This window comes from Ursus americanus, chromosome 32 (assembly GCF_024610735.1).
Source record: "Ursus americanus isolate L20-20 chromosome 32, mUrsAme1.1.p, whole genome shotgun sequence".
Classification (NCBI taxonomy): domain Eukaryota; kingdom Metazoa; phylum Chordata; class Mammalia; order Carnivora; family Ursidae; genus Ursus; species Ursus americanus.
Window position 1 is genome coordinate 4,767,654 of NC_142158.1, and position 16,306 is coordinate 4,783,959.

The 16,306-nt window shown below is 50.5% G+C and overlaps 1 protein-coding gene across 1 annotated transcript; it reads left to right on the forward strand.

Moving 5' to 3' along the window:
• Nucleotides 1–1,198: 1,198 nt before the first annotated feature.
• Nucleotides 1,199–16,257, forward strand: DHX16 (DEAH-box helicase 16). The gene is made up of 20 exons (XM_045800556.2): nucleotides 1,199–1,615; nucleotides 2,767–3,011; nucleotides 3,108–3,270; nucleotides 3,575–3,631; nucleotides 7,105–7,359; nucleotides 7,533–7,736; nucleotides 7,814–8,005; nucleotides 8,876–8,986; nucleotides 9,158–9,273; nucleotides 10,836–11,046; nucleotides 11,240–11,338; nucleotides 11,448–11,600; nucleotides 13,028–13,168; nucleotides 13,340–13,502; nucleotides 13,605–13,723; nucleotides 13,837–13,904; nucleotides 14,645–14,807; nucleotides 14,902–15,063; nucleotides 15,356–15,529; nucleotides 16,017–16,257. Exons 1-20 carry the CDS (start codon nucleotides 1,208–1,210, stop codon nucleotides 16,143–16,145), a joined length of 3,333 nt encoding a protein of 1,110 aa, XP_045656512.2. The 5' UTR covers nucleotides 1,199–1,207; the 3' UTR covers nucleotides 16,146–16,257.
• The last annotated feature ends 49 nt before the right edge of the window (nucleotides 16,258–16,306 follow it).

Genomic DNA, 16,306 nt, shown 5'->3' on the forward strand with positions numbered 1-16,306 from the left:
AGAATTTCTTCTACAAATATGGCAGATATGTAGTTTACTTATAAGGTCTTTTTTTTTTTTTTTTTTTTTCAGTTTGCTAGGGTAGTAAAGACATGTTTGAGTAGTTACAGTCCTACCACTACAGGAGTTTTCTCAGCTTAGTCAGAGAGACTCCCTTTTACTAAATACAAAATAAATCAGACATATTGATCTTAAACATATACCAGTCTTTAATTTACTAGCAAAGGAACAAGAAGGTGTTAAAACAATGAGCCAGTTTAGAGAGGATATGAGTATGGAGGGAAACAATGCTTACGCTAGTAGCTAATTAGGTAAAGATCCTAATCAGTTATGACCCAAGAAACCAGAGAGGCAGGAAGCTCTGAGATGCCAGGGGTGCCCACAGTCCATCTCAGAAACAGAAAACAATGCATCTAAGAAGTCAGTGCTAAGGAGCTACCTATGGCTGTTGGGATAGCAATATTTCATTTCCCAACAGTAGTGTGTGATAAGTCCAATTACTCATAGAAGTATGAAGCGGGGTCGAACCGTCATCAGGTAAGCAGAGAATAAGTTAACAAGCCCAGCTTATTTTTGAATAAGCATCACCAGTGAATTAATCAAGCTGTTAGCAAAAACGCAGAACACAGTTTACACGTTCCTTAGTTTGGAGGGTTTTAAAAATAACTTTGAGAGCACAAAAAAAGGGGAGGGCACCTTTGTTTTTCCCCCCAGATCCTGTTTCTTCCTGCTTGGAGGTCCTCGATTATGTCTAACGTGTATTCATTCCTGCCGCAGGTGCGCAGGTGCGGGTACTAGCAAAGGTTACTCCTAATCAGCATGGGCTAATCCTTCATCAGCATGGACCGAACCTTACAATTCGAACCTTACAATTTGAGATAGAATCTCCCACCAACACACACAAACCTTGCATTATTTTTGGCTCCATAGGACTTTCATGTTTTATTTATTGTGTATTTTGTCTTCCCGCCTCCCTTCAGTAAGGGATTTTTGTCTGATTAGTTCTTTGCCGTATCCCCAGCAACTAAAATTGTGCTTAGCACACAGCATTTGTTGAATCAATGAGTGAGCGAGGCATCCACAGACTGACCAGCAGAGGGCGACAGAGAGACTTAGTGGAAGCGGAAATAAAATATTTCACCCTGAGCTTCAGGGGCGGTTCCATGAGGTTTGAACTCGTTCGGCCACCGTAGTGCTTAGGCCGGAAATGACCGACGGTTTCCGGTCTCCGCCGTCCGGGAAGACGGTTTTGGGCTGTAGGAAAGCGAGCCCTAAAGTCCTAAGGCAGGTCCTTTGCGGAACTCAAACTCGAGCCAGGCCTCCAGGCCTCCAGGCCTCCGACGGGCCCAGCCACCAGCGTGGCTACTCGAGACGGTTCAGGGCCAGAAACGGGGCAGCGTGGGTCACCATGGCGACGCCGGCTGGACTGGAGCGCTGGGTGCAGGACGAGCTGCATTCGGTGCTGGGGCTGAGCGAGCGGCACGTGGCCCAGTTCCTGATTGGTACCGCGCAGCGCAGCGCCTCGGCCGAGGAGTTTGTGCAGCGCCTGCGAGACACCGATACCCTGGACCTCAGCGGGCCGGCACGGGACTTCGCCCTGAGGCTCTGGAACAAGGTGTCGAGAGGGGCGCGGCGGGGCCAGGCGTGGGAGCGGCGGGAGAGGAGGTGGAGCAGGGGAGGGGCCCCAGGTTGTTTGTCCAGGTGAGGCTGGGCTAACTGTCCTTTCGGGAATTAAGTAAGCTCAGTTCACAAGCACCTGGCTTTTGTCCGTTGTCGCCCGGGTACTGTGCTAGGTGCTAGACGTCCAGCTCTGGGGAGAAGTTCAAAGAGGGTTAAGTGTTACAGAACAGTGTTTCTCGAACTTTAATATGCATGCGACTCATCCAGGACCCTTATTAAAATGCAGATTCCGATTAGGTAGTTTCGGGATGGGATCTTAGTTTTTGCATTTCTAACTAGTTTCCAGGTGAATCCGATGGTCGAGGCTATAGAAGAGATGTGTGAGAAGTGCTGTGGAAGGGCAGAAAAGGTTGGGGTAGTGATCAGGGGAAGCAGGCCCAAGGATTCCCCAAAATCTGTCTGGTAGAGAAGGAGGAAGGTGTAAAGGTGAGGCCAGGACTTTGTATTTCTTGTCTTTGTATCTCTCCCACCTGACAGCACCTTACAGAACAGGTGCTTAGTAAGTATATGGAAGAGTGAAAGTGTTCAGCATGTTCGTTGAATGGCAGATAACCTGTTTAGTTGTCACGTATGGTGCCTGGCGGGAGATGAGTTTAGAACCTAAGTGGTATGAAGATAGGGACTTTATGTAAATCTGTTTAGCATGTATGCCTGGAATCTGGTACAGTGCCAAGCTTATGACAGGCCTCTGCAAACCAATCCTTGTAGCATATCAGTTCTTGCATAGGGATGACTTAGTCGTGGGGGAGAATAGAGGCTGAACAATTGAGAATTGGTTTTGAGAATGTAAAATAAACTCCGTGAGGGCAGGAATTGTTGTCTTTTGTTTATTCCCGTGTCCTTGGTCCCTGGCAAGTACCTGGTGCTTCAGACAGGCTTTAGTAAACGTTTGTTAAGTGAATGACAGCAAGGAGGTTCAGAAATTGAGAGGCCCAATTCAGGGAAATGAACATGGTGTGAAGCCATGGTGAAAAGAGACAACGAAGGCTGGTTTAAGATCAGGTCATTCCTTAAATTCAGAATGGGGCAAAGTAGGTTGGCGGAGATCAGGAGTTGCTCACATCCCATTATCTTCCCTTCTGGTAGGTACCACGGAAGGCATTGGTAGAAAAGCCAGCTCGGGTGGCCGAGCGAGAGGCCCGAGCCCTGCTGGAGAAGAACCGATCCTATAAGTTGCTGGAAGACAGTGAGGAGAGCAGCGAGGAGACTGTAGGCAGAGCTGGGAGCAGTCTCCAGAAGAAGCGTAAAAAACGGAAACACCTCAGGAAGAAATGTCAGGAGGAGGAAGAAGAGGAGGAAGAGATTTCTGAGAAAGGGAAGAGAAAGACAGGGTAAATCAGAAGCAGGGTGAGAAAGGATGGGACAGGGGATGAGGGGGTGATAAGCCTCCTAGGAGGCCTTATGTAATCCTTCGGGCTGGGCTGTAGGGGGAGTAAACAGCAGACTGAGAAGCCAGAGTCGGAGGATGAGTGGGAGCGGTCCGAGCGAGAGCGCCTTCAGGACCTGGAAGAACGCGATGCCTTCGCTGAGCGGGTTCGGCAGCGGGACAAGGATCGAACTCGCAATGTCCTGGAGCGGTCAGACAAGAAGGTGCATAGCAGCAGCGTGTTCTGTAAATCCCCAGAAAGATCCCTGGGTCAAATCTGAGGTTGGCTGTGATGGCAGAGACAGTGATCTCCATGAAGACCAGGATGGCCTCTGGTGACGGTCAGCTCTATCCTGGGTCCTCTGGCTATGGCGACCCTCTGCCAAACCTATAGCCCTAGAGAGCCCTCACTGAGAAGGGCCATTTCTTTATGCATTGGTATATCCGAATGATCCTTGTGATTCTAGAGGGGGAGTGGCTGTGGGAGATTTTGGCCTCACAGCCCTCCACTCTTGGTTTCTTCTCTAGGCTTATGAAGAGGCTCAGAAGCGCCTCAAGATGGCTGAGGAAGACCGGAAAGCCATGGTGAGCCCTAGTGCCCAGGAAGCCAACCATCAGAAGGAGAAAGGAAAAACTTTCTGATGAAGTGGTCTGGGGTAGGGAAAAAGGACACAAAGGAAGTACAGTGGGGATGCTGATGGGCTGTCAGGTCTGTGTTGACAGGAGCCTGCCAAGGACAACCTTAAGTTGTAGAGGGAAGGAAGCTGCCCACAAACCCTCTTACTCCTTAGGATCTGAATCACACAGTGTTCGGGAGGGAGATGTGCGCTTTCCCTGAGACTTAAGGAGATGTAATCAAAAGTCAGCTGGAACGTCCAAGGGGCTGGCTGGAGGACAGGGGCAGGGCAGCTGTCCCACTGCTGAGGTATGTGCTGTCCGGTCACCTTGGGCACACCCAATTCCAAATACCTTGCTGCCATCGAATTCCTCTATCCCAAACATGGTCTTGTGATCTTCCTCTAGTTTCCTGAGTTTCTTTTCTCTGAATGGGGACATAGCCCTTGTAATTCATGAACTGAACTTGTCATGGTGTGAGTTCTGGTAGGGTAGGTGGTTTTCCAAAGGCCTGGTCTTCCCAAGTAAGGTCACACTTTGGTTTCTCAAAAGAATTTTGAGACTCTTGATGCCCTAAAAATGGCTAGTGGAACTGAGGTCTCCCCTGACCAAGCTATCTCATGACCCACCCCACAAAATGACTATGGTCAGAGACTTCTGAGATATCTGTCAGTATGGTTATAATGTTTTTATTTGCCAGAATTTGATTTTTCTTTCCTTTTCAATCATGAAAACTCCCAAGCAAACAGGAAAGTTGAGAGAGGAATATAATAAACACTCATAAAGTATTCAGATTCAGAAATGGCTAATATGTGTAGTATTTGCAAGGGCTGTGTAAGTGTGGGCTTTTTTTTTCTTTCTAAACTTTTAAAAGAGTTTAGACATCATGGCATTTTATCCCATCAGCACGTATTTCCTAAGAATGAAGACATTGTGCTCTAAAACCACAGCGCCATTGTCATCCCCCAGAAGATGAACAGTAATTCTCATGTATCAACGAGAAACCTGTCCACAATAAAATTTCCCCAGTTACCTGAAAATGTCTTTAGTAACTGCTCTTTCCAAACCAGAACCCTGTCAGGTTTCATGCATTGCATCTGGTGGTTCAGACTCTTATGTTTGTTTCCTATTCTCTCTCATCTTGTACCATGCCCCACATTCTGGGTTTATCTGACTCTTATTTTGTGGCGTTGAGTTCTTCTATGCCCTGTGTTCCCTTTAAAGTGGAAGTTGGGTCTAAATCTTGCCTCAACGCAGATTAAAAAGTTGTGACAGGAACACTTCTTGGGTGGCGATGTGCACTTCACATTACACCACATCGGGGGGACACGCCGGCTGTATACCTGTTAGTGCAGGTAGCATTTCTGCCAGCAGCCTTTCATCTCATGGGTTTAGTATAACTATTACTAATCCTTTCCTAAGTCTGCTGTTTCACTGGGGATTGCAAAAGGTGATTTTTGGAGTCTGACATTCCTTCTACATTTATTGGCTAACCTTTTTATATGAAGAAGAGGTTTCAACAGTTAGGAATGAGCAGGGCGCCTGTGTGAGTCAGTTAAGCATCAGACTCTTGATTTCGGCTCAGGTCATGATCTCAGGGTGGTGAGATCCCCCCGGGCGCAGGGAGGAGTCCGCTTCTCTCCTTAACCCTTGTCTTCCCCATCCCCCACCCCCACTGCTTTCGTTTCGTGCTCGGCTCTCTCTCTCTCTAATAAATATATGTCTTTTTTTTTTTTTTTAAGATTTTTTATTTATTTATTTGACAGAGACAGCCAGCCAGCAAGAGAGGGAACACAAACAGGGGGAGTGGGAGAGGAAGAAGCAGGCTTATAGCGGAGGAGCCTGATGTGGGGCTCGATCCCCCAGCGCCGGGATCACGCCCTGAGCCGAAGGCAGATGCTTAACCGCTGTGCCACCCAGGCGCCCCTCTCTAATAAAGATATAAGTCTTAAAAACAAAAACAACCACACAACAGAGAAATGAGCTACAATTCCTTCTTAAAGTCAGGGCAAATGGGGCACCTAGGTGGTTCAGTCAGTTAAGCATCTGACTTGATTTCAGCTCAGCTTATGATCTCAGGGTTGGGAGATCGAGCCCCACGTCGGGGCTCTGAGCTCAGCACAGTGTCTGCTTGATATTCTCTCTCTCCCTCTGCACCTCCCCACTCACGCTCTCTCTCTGTCTCTAAAAAATAAATAATAAATAAATCTTAAAAAAAAAGAAGAAGCCTCACTGGTAACAAAAGCTTTTTTCCCATTTTTTGTGTGTATATGTGTCACATTGGTCTCATGAATTTTTATTTCTCAATATTTTACAGTTGCATATCATTTTTCTTTTTGATACTCCAGTTGCTCTGAGTTAGGTTTTTTTTTTTTTTGTTATTTATTTTTTTTTAGTAATCTCTACACCCAATGAGGGGCTCGTACTCAGGACCCCGAGATCAAAAGTTGCATGCTCTTCTGACAGCCATCCAGGTGCCCCTGAAATTGCCCTGGTTTTTTGCCCGTATTTTAAAAGAACATCCATCTGCTTCCCCCATCAGGTTGAAAGAGTATTTGATTGTGGTGCTCAGATTAGATCATGAGCATAAACTCCTTTTAAGTCTTCACAGAACAAACAAGAAAAGCCAAGCAATTAAATAGAATTGGGGCCCTCGAGGAGAGGGCTTGATGAGGTTTTGCCACCACAGAAGAGGAGAAGGTTTTGATCACAGGGAAGACGGTGTTGCCACAGTGGGAGGGCTCATGGGGAGAGCTGAGAAAGGCCTTAAGGATGTTGCCAGTCTTTTACTGTCATCCATAATGTGCCCTGAAAAGGTCTTGTCAAAGGAAACACGTAGAAGCCAGATGACACATCGTACGAGGCGGGGAGAGGGTAGTCCCAGAGGCTAAGCGTTTCTGATTACATCTTGCCTTACAGAAACACTCTCGGATGCTGTACTTCCAGGGTTTTTGTATATAGTGTGTATTGCCCTTTTTCCCAAACTATGGTCATTTGATTTCAGACCAGGGAGCTTCTCATTGAGGCTGAAGATTACCTCCTGTTGGCGCATCCAGTGGTTTCTAGTAGTCTCACTTGTTTTCAGATTGACCTGTGCTTCGAAAGGCTTTTATTAATCCTTTTGTTTTCCTCCTTTCCACTAAGTCGAATAAAACAGTAAGAATAAAATCTAAAATATTCAAATAATTGCCCTAGTGTATCTGTGCTGACAAAAGATGGTGAGGCTGTCCAGAAGGCCCTTCCGGCTGGACTGTGCTGCTAGAAGATAGTGTGTGGGGTCAGTGTGTGGCTTTCAGACAGGCCCAGCTTGGCCACACCATTACTCAGGTGGGACGCTGCCAAGGGACACTGCTGGCCTTTCAGGGGATTTGTCGCTCTTGCGGGTGGTAAGGAAAGGGGTTGCTGTTCCAGCGAGATAATTTGGCTGCCCTGTCCTAACCCAGGTCCCCGAGCTGCGGAAGAAATCCCGCCGAGAGTACTTGGCTAAGCGGGAACGAGAGAAGCTTGAGGACCTGGAGGCTGAGCTGGCTGATGAGGAGTTCCTTTTTGGGGATGTGGAGCTGAGCCGACATGAACGGCGGGAGCTCAAATATAAGCGGCGAGTTCGGGATCTGGCCCGAGAGTACCGGGCGGCTGGGGAGCAGGAGAAGCTGGAGGCCACCAATCGTTACCACATGCCCGAGGAGACCCGAGGCCAGGTGAGGCGAAGCAGAGTCCACTTTGGCCCTGGTCCCCAAGCTGAGGGGAGGGAAGTCTTCAGGGCCTTGGACAGTGCCTTGGCTGCCCCCTTCTTTGTCTTGCCCTTCCCAGTGGGTGGGGGTAGTGACTGGGAAGGGGGCATCTTCCGTCTTCACGTGTCCTTCTCCCGCAGCCGGCACGAGCTGTAGATCTGGTGGAGGAGGAGTCCGGCGCCCCTGGGGAGGAGCAGCGGCGCTGGGAGGAGGCCCGGCTGGGGGCAGCGTCCCTGAAGTTTGGGGCCCGAGATGCTGCCTCCCAGGAGCCCAAGTACCAGCTGGTGCTGGAGGAAGAGGAGACCATTGAGTTTGTCCGGGCCACTCAGCTCCAGGGCGATGAGGTGAGCAGGAGAACTCTGAGACACTCTAAGGAGGTCGGGAAGCTGGCCCTGAAGCTCGTGCCCCTCTTTCTCCTCAGGAGCCGTCAGGTCCACCGCCTCCAACCCAGGCCCAGCAGAAGGAGTCCATCCAGGCTGTCCGCCGCAGCCTCCCGGTGTTCCCCTTCCGCGAGGAGCTCCTGGCTGCTATTGCTGACCATCAGGTCCTCATCATCGAGGGTGAGACGGGCTCCGGGAAGACCACCCAGATCCCGCAGTATCTCTTTGAGGAGGTACAGTCATCCACACCCTCCAGGTTGCCGGGCCCCGACCCTTGACAAGCACAGTCCTGTCAGACCTCCTTTTACATGTTGTTTTGAGTAGTCGCTTACCTTCTCTGTCTTTAGTCATTTAGTCTTTTCCACTAAATTGGGAGTTTCTTAAGAATAAGGACAAACCCTTTTCATGTTTCTGTTCTCCCTTCTGCCACTGTGTCTGTGTCTAGTTCCAACGTTCCTGTTGGAAAGACCTGTAGATGGATAGATGGTAGGCTGGGGACCTTCCCGCACCAACCAGCTCAGCCATTGCTCCTCTGCGAGAGCCAAAGAACAAGAAGTCAGAGGACTCAGTTTCCTGCTTTTTCACCTTCTTTTGTTCACCTTTGCTTCTGGGTCTGCCCCAGCTGGTCTGTCCTTCTCCAGCTCAAATCTAGCTGAGCCTGACTATGATTACCCAAAAGGCTGGGACTCTCAGGGCTGGGTGGGGATGCCCTTGAGGGCCCTAGGGTCTGCTGTCCTATATGTTTGCCCTGGTGGTGTGGTTTTCAGTTTCTCTCTGTTCCCTCCTTTCCCCCGCCCTGTTGTGCATTTACACCTTCTTTCTCTGAATTATCTTGGGCTCCAGGAGCATATTTATTTATTTATTAAAGATTTTTATTTATTTGAGAGAGAGCAAGCATGCATGAGCGGGGCGGGGGGCACAGAGGGAGAGGGAGAAGCAAGCTCCCCACTGAGTAGGGAGCCCTCTGTGGGACTCGATCCCAGGGCTCCTGGATCATGACCTGAGCTGAAGGCAGACACTTAACTGACTGAGCCACCCAGGTGTGCCCCCCCTCCCCCAGGAGCATATTTAGCAAAGGGAAAACCTCTTCTCTTGTCATTCAGGGTTATACAAAGAAAGGAATGAAGATTGCCTGCACCCAGCCCCGGAGAGTGGCAGCCATGAGTGTGGCTGCCCGGGTGGCCCGGGAGATGGGTGTGAAGCTTGGAAATGAGGTGAGATCTGTGGGGACTGAGGGGGGAGGGGAGCCTCTAGGGTCTGGGATGTAGCCCACACTGCACAGGGCTTCACACCACAGGTCCAGGCGCTGACCCCTCATCCCCTAGCCCTGCACTCCCTTCAGGGAGCACCAGCCCAATCTCGATCGCTAACGACCCCCTTGACAGGTTGGCTACAGCATCCGCTTTGAGGACTGCACGTCAGAGCGAACTGTCCTCCGCTACATGACAGACGGGATGCTCCTCCGGGAGTTCCTCTCTGAACCTGACCTTGCAAGTTACAGGTACACATAGGGTCCCCGTCTCCCACGAAAGAGCCACCGCCTTCTCTTCCATCCAGGCTACTGTCTTCCCCCCCCCCCCCCTTTAGCACCTTCCTGTAGCTCCTTTAATCTCTGGCCTTTCTCTCCTTTCTTCTCCAGTTAGTTTGGTGTTTATCTTCTAACTAGCGCACCAGTTCTTGAATCTTCATGGTGTGGACGGTCCTAGGACTGACCTGCAGGTGCATGGAGATGGGGTAGAAGAGACTGCAGAGAAATCCTTTCCTCCCTCCCCAATTGCTTCCAGAGTTTAGAAAACCCCAGGATGGTAGAGTGGTGCTGTAGAGACTTAAAAAGCCACATGAAGACCCTTTGAAGAAACTTAGAATGTTCAGCTTAGAGAGGAGAAACTCAGGGGAGACATCCTGGTTCCCTCTAAATATGGGAAGGGCTGTTACATGGACAAAGAAGTCAGATTTGTTTCACATGACTCCAGAGAGCGCAACTAGCAACCATGGGAGAGGTCATGGGGAGACAGTTGTCAGGGCAATACTAAGAAGCCAGAGCGGTGGAGATTGGAGGGGCTGTAGGTGTGCTGTGGCCCTCACTCTTAGGCCTTTGGCCCGGGTCTTGGAGTGGCTTGGTCTGTGAATAACGAGTTCTCAGTGCTGGTGTTGGCCAGGCAGGGCTTGGATGAACGTGAGTTTGGAAGAGAAGGGATCTGTGCCTGGCTGGTGCTGGGGTCAGGCCAGCCAAGCAGCATGTGCTTTCTCAAGTCTTAGGAAGCTGTGGAATTCTGGTCTTAGAAGATCACAAATGGAACAATAGGACAAATATGATTTGAGCCTTCACGTCCCTTGCAAAAATTTCAGAGCCCATGGAAGGCTAGCCAATGCAAGAGTGTTTGGGATGTAGGGTTTTCCCATCAAGCCAGCATGCTTTGTGGAACAGCTGAGGACTTCACCAGCATAGTCAGGGGTGAGCTCCTGCAGGCTTGGCTGTCACCTGGAAATCCAAAGACTTGAACAAGGATAAAGAAGACGTGGCACCCAGATAACTAGGGAGGAGACCAAGAATCGTGCAGAGATCTCTTAAGGTTGGGGTAGAAAGGCTTACCTGGTCCCTCTCCCCAGAAGGAGGCGGTAGGGCCAACAGGGATGTCCAACAGCTCCTGGGCCGTTCAAATCATGGTTCATTCCCAGCCAGCCTGGGGAGCCCAGCCCTATTCGAAGAGGCCCTGCTCTCACTTTTTTCCCCCTTAAAACAGATACTCTTACTTCTGTTGACTGTAACCTGTAATTCTGACCCAGAGAGGATGTCTGACTGGTCCTGGCCTTGGCTTCCAGCCTCCAAATCTTGGCTGCTGTTGTCTTCTCAGGCTGGGAGAAGCTGCAGACTGTGGGGTCTTGGTCTTTTTTAACTTTCTGTTGGTCTTCCTTAACTGGGGTGATTGGCTTCTCTTTGGAACCCCCTCCTCCCACATTCACCTTTGGGCTCTTCGCTTCCCTCTGTGCCCTTGTCCAGGGGATCCTGTTGTCCTCTCCTGGCCAACTTCCTGGCTCACTGTTCCCCTGTTCTTTCCCCAGTGTGGTGATGGTAGATGAGGCGCATGAACGGACCCTACACACAGACATTCTTTTTGGGTTAATCAAAGATGTTGCTCGCTTCCGGCCTGAGCTGAAGGTCTTGGTGGCTTCAGCCACACTGGACACTGCCCGCTTTTCCACCTTCTTTGATGACGCCCCTGTCTTCCGAATCCCTGGACGCAGGTTTCCAGTTGACATCTTCTATACCAAGGTGCTCCCCTCAGGGAGGATGGGCTTAAATGTGAGGCAGCAAAGCTTGGGCCTTTGGAGAAGGTTGTCCCAAGGAGGGAAGGGGAAATGAAGAGTCCAAAGGGGAACTAGGATAAACTGGTTATTGAGCTGGGAGAAGAAGAAGTTTCCTAGACAGATGGCCTTCCTGTGACCCCTCTCCTCCTCATCCCTAGGCTCCGGAGGCTGACTACCTGGAAGCTTGTGTAGTGTCTGTGCTGCAGATCCATGTGACCCAGCCCCCTGGGGATATCCTGGTGTTCTTGACAGGACAGGTGTGAGACGCGGGAGGAGGGGTGACGATGTACCCCAGGGGAAGACAGAGCTGGCAGGTAGGCCTCTGTCACTCTGGGACCTGTGCTGCTCTTTCCGTCCCAAATCCAGGAGGAGATTGAGGCCGCCTGTGAGATGCTCCAGGATCGCTGCCGCCGCCTGGGCTCCAAAATCCGGGAGCTCTTGGTGTTACCCATTTATGCCAACCTGCCTTCTGACATGCAGGCTCGTATCTTCCAGCCCACGCCCCCTGGGGCACGAAAGGTCAGTTGGGGAAACCCACGTTCTTTACCCCTGTAGTTCACACAAGTAGTAGCGAACAAGAGAGTATGTGCCTGCCCTGTGCAGGGTGTGTCCTGGGCCCTGCTGCAGCCATGAGACTCCGTAGTAGTCAGTCTCTCCCCTCCAGAGCTGGAGAGAGAGGATGAATTCGGCATGAACCGAGACACAGCCGAATCCATGACCCGGTAAGTCAGCACTGTGGAGGCGCAGAGGAGAAGCGAGGTCCTTGCTGTGCTGAAAGATGGGATTTGATCTGGATCTTTAAGAAAAAAGGTAGGGAATTCCAGAGCAAGGCTTAAGGTATGTTTGAGGTCCGAGTGTAATCTAGAAGGTTGAGGGGACAAGTCACATGGTGAAAACAACTGGACTGAGATTAGGGAGGGCCTTTGATAGCAGGTGGAAGCATTTGGACTTCAGACGATTGGGTGGCAATCAGAGGGTTTTGAGCAAGATTGTAACTTCCATTCAGCAAATATTTAACAAGCTCCTCCCACATGCCAGGTACTGTTCTAGGGAATGAAGATACAATGATGAACAGAACAAAGTCCCTAGCCTCACAGAGCTTATGGTCTAACGTAAGTTAGGAGGCAGTGGGACACACACAATGCTGACTTGTGACCAATGCTGTGGAGAGGTACATGGGGAGATGGGGACTGACTCCAGGGGAGTGGGAGTGAGGAACGGCAGGTAGGTATTTCCTTGGGGTGTAGGGAAGGCCTCTCCTCCAGTAAGGGGAAAGGGAAGCTGAGGCCTGGACCCAGTGAGGGAGGGAACCAGGCTGATATGTGGGAGGTGAGCGTGTCCAGCAGAGGGAACAGCTCATGCGAAGGACCCGAGGGAGGAGTGTGTGCTCAGACCACCCAGGGAGCAGCAGTGTGCAGGAGTGGAGCGAGGGAGCCCGTAATGCCTGGAGGTGAGGTCAGAACGGTAGCCAGGGCTAGAGGACTCAGGGCCTCACGGGGCTTGAATGTGATCCTCAAGTAGGACGGGAAGCCATTGACCGACGGGGTTAGTGATGTGACAGGTTTACATTTTTAAAGGGCTATCTGGATGCCAGAATGATGCCAGATAAGGAGGTTCCAGGAGTAGAGGCAGGGAGACACATGCAGGAAGTCCTGGATGAGGATGAATGTGAAAGTGCTGGTGGATGGAGGCAGGGACCTGGACCTACTCTCCCATCTCTGAAAACAATTCTAACCCTTCTTCTCCCATTTCCTTTCCACATTATGTCCCTGTTCATCCCTAGTCTCCCTCACTCCTGCCTGGCCTTGTCCCCCTCTTCTGACTTTAGACGCTAATCCCCTCAGCTCCTGTCCCTATCTGCACCTGCTTCTCTAATCTCCCGGATTACTTTTTCTAGGGGACTTGGTGGGTGTGGTCCCCAGGTGACTCTGCACCCTCTCACGCAGGTGGTTGTGGCAACAAACATCGCTGAGACATCGCTCACCATCGAAGGCATCATTTATGTGCTGGATCCAGGGTTCTGTAAGCAGAAGAGCTACAACCCTCGCACGGGCATGGAATCCCTCACTGTCACACCCTGCAGCAAGGTCGGGCTCCAGCAGTGTCTCCATGGGGAGGGTTCAACTCAGAAGCCTGTGGGAGCTTCTTAGAGGACAGGGAATAAGCAGCCTACATCCTTTCAGATTTCTTGCATAAATATTGCCCTTTCTCTTTTCCCTCTCCAGTTGTCAGCATGCCTGCCTCTCCTTTCTTTCCAGGCCTCAGCCAATCAGCGGGCCGGTCGGGCGGGTCGGGTGGCTGCCGGGAAGTGCTTCCGCCTGTATACTGCCTGGGCCTATCAGCACGAGCTGGAGGAAACCACTGTGCCGGAGATCCAGAGGACCAGCTTGGGCAATGTTGTGTTGCTGCTCAAGAGCTTAGGTTATTTGGGGTCCCCCAGTCCTCCTGAGAGAGGAGGGAGGTGGGGCTAGAGTCACTGATCCCTGCAGAGAAACTGTTCTACTCCCTCACATCTTTCTTCAGGGATCCATGACCTAATGCACTTCGATTTCCTGGACCCTCCACCATATGAGACCCTACTGCTGGCTTTGGAGCAACTGTATGCCCTGGGAGCCCTCAACCACCTTGGGGAGCTCACCACGGTGAGGTGGGAGGGCTGCATGGGCTGGGGCAGGATGAAGGGGTTGGGGTGACCTCTTGAGTGGCGAAGGGACACCTGAGGGAGGACTGGCCTCAACTCTTTTCCTCTCCTTAGTCTGGTCGAAAGATGGCAGAGCTACCAGTGGACCCCATGCTGTCTAAAATGATCCTGGCCTCTGAGAAGTAAGCACCGCACCCTACCGCCACCCCCACCACTCTGGCCAGGCCCCCAGCACACAAACTGGCTATGCCTCCTTCTGTCTCTTGGGGCCATTTTTGTTACCTTGCTCTTTTTCCTCTTTTTCTCCCTACCGTATTGTTCTTTAACAAATAAGTTATTAGAAAACTCTTATTGCCCCTTTTGAGGCTCACAAGGGGCAGTAAGACACTTATCAAAAGAGTAAGATTGACAAACAAAATTTGGGGGCATGAATGGATGTGGAAGACTTAGCACCTGTGAGGAGTGTTGTGTGTGGGCTGGTTTGGGGACTTCCTCGTTCCTGAGGTTTTGGACTATAACATTTAGATGTAGTTGTGCAGGGACCACCTTTAAATGCCATTCGTCTGCCGTAGTTGAGGTCAGAGGTCATTACGTGAATTCGAAGTGCTGTTTTTCCCTGATGCACGTCCTACGCACCTTCCTCCTGCAGAAGTCCTTCCTACCCTCAGAAGTCCCTGGTTTTCCTGCCCCGCCTTCCACAGATAGCCCTCCTCTGCTATTGTTCCATCTACAGCCCACCTCCTCGACACCTGTACTGCCATCACTGCCACCAAAATCTGTCCACTCTGATTTGTAGCCATTATCCCAATGGCAGTCTCCATGTGAGGACACATCTACACACAGTGATCACTTTGCCCCTTACCGCGTGTCTGTTCCTGTGTGTCTTCCTTTGAACCGTCCTGGTTTGCCCTTCCTTCCCCAGATATAGCTGTTCAGAAGAGATCCTGACGGTGGCTGCCATGCTGTCTGTCAACAACTCCATCTTCTACCGACCCAAGGACAAGGTTGTCCATGCTGACAATGCCCGTGTCAACTTTTTCCTCCCTGGTGGAGACCACCTGGTTCTGCTGAACGTTTATACACAGGTCACTGGGCTTGGGTGATAGAAATGAGGGAGGCACAAGGACTCTGGGTCTGCTGTATACTTAACTCCCACTTTTTTTTTAACCGTCCTTATAGTGGGCTGAGAGTGGTTACTCTTCCCAGTGGTGCTATGAGAACTTCGTACAGTTCAGATCAATGCGCCGAGCCCGGGACGTGCGGGAACAGCTGGAGGGGCTCTTGGAACGCGTGGAAGTTGGTCTCAGCTCTTGCCAGGGGGACTACATCCGGGTACGCAAGGTTAGTGTTTTTTTAGTCTACTGCTGTTCGCCACACCCCCTCATCTACAGAGCGAGCTGCTCTGGGGGCCCGCAGCAGTTCCTCCAGCCTGAGGCTATGCCCTCTTCCCCTGTGGAAGGTGGGCTCTTCTGTGCTTTCCTCCCCAGACCACTGAAGGGCCCTTCTCCGTGGGTTCTACATGCATTCCTTACCTTTCTAGTTCTCCAGAAGCCTGAACTAAAAAGGCAGTGAGTGCTTAGGGTCCATGGATGTGTGGCTTTCCTGTTGACTTTCTTTCCTGTCTGCCCCTCAGGCCATCACAGCTGGTTATTTCTACCACACGGCCCGGTTGACTCGTAGCGGCTATCGCACAGTCAAACAGCAGCAGACAGTGTTCATTCACCCCAACTCCTCACTCTTTGAGGAACAGCCACGCTGGCTGCTCTACCATGAACTTGTCTTGACCACCAAGGAGTTCATGAGACAGGTGAGGGGACCGTCCCCTGCCCAGGACGGTGAAGATGTGTGGGGAGGTGGGATCCTAGCAAGCTAAAAACCCGGGTTCAAGTTGCTGAGACCAACAGAGAAACAGGAGAACACATTGATTTAAGGTAGGATAAAATAGGAAGGCATCGACGAAGATCTAAGAACTGCATATTCATTCTGTGCGTATTTGAATGCCTGTTATCTTGGTGTTTTAGATGCTGGGGTGAGAATGGCAAACAAAGCAGATGTGGTCTCTGTCCTCAGTGTACTTTACAGTCTCTATGATCAGTTTGCTTAGGGACAGTTTACTGGGGATCCTGAATGACATGTAGCGGTGTCTGCCCTCGGGGTATATAGTGTTGGAGCCTGGCACCTTTCCCCTAGCCCTGCAGTCAAAGGTGGAAAAAAGAAATGTTTTTGATCACACATACATTAGAGTCTAGGTTGGAAAAAGGGGAACCCTGTTGATTTTTTCTCTCCTCTTGTAGGTATTGGAGATTGAGAGCAGTTGGCTTCTGGAGGTGGCTCCCCACTATTATAAGGCCAAGGAGCTAGAAGATCCCCATTCTAAGAAAATGCCAAAAAAAATAGGCAAGACTCGAGAAGAGCTAGGGTAAAGGGGAGGGGACACAAACAGAACCCAACACCAGCTCCTTTTCCTTCTGTAACATTATTTAATATCTATTTTTGGAATAAAGCTTGTGGGAACTTTTTTTATTTATTTTTAAATTTTACTTTAATTTTTTAAAATTTATTTTTTATCTTTTTAAAAGATTTT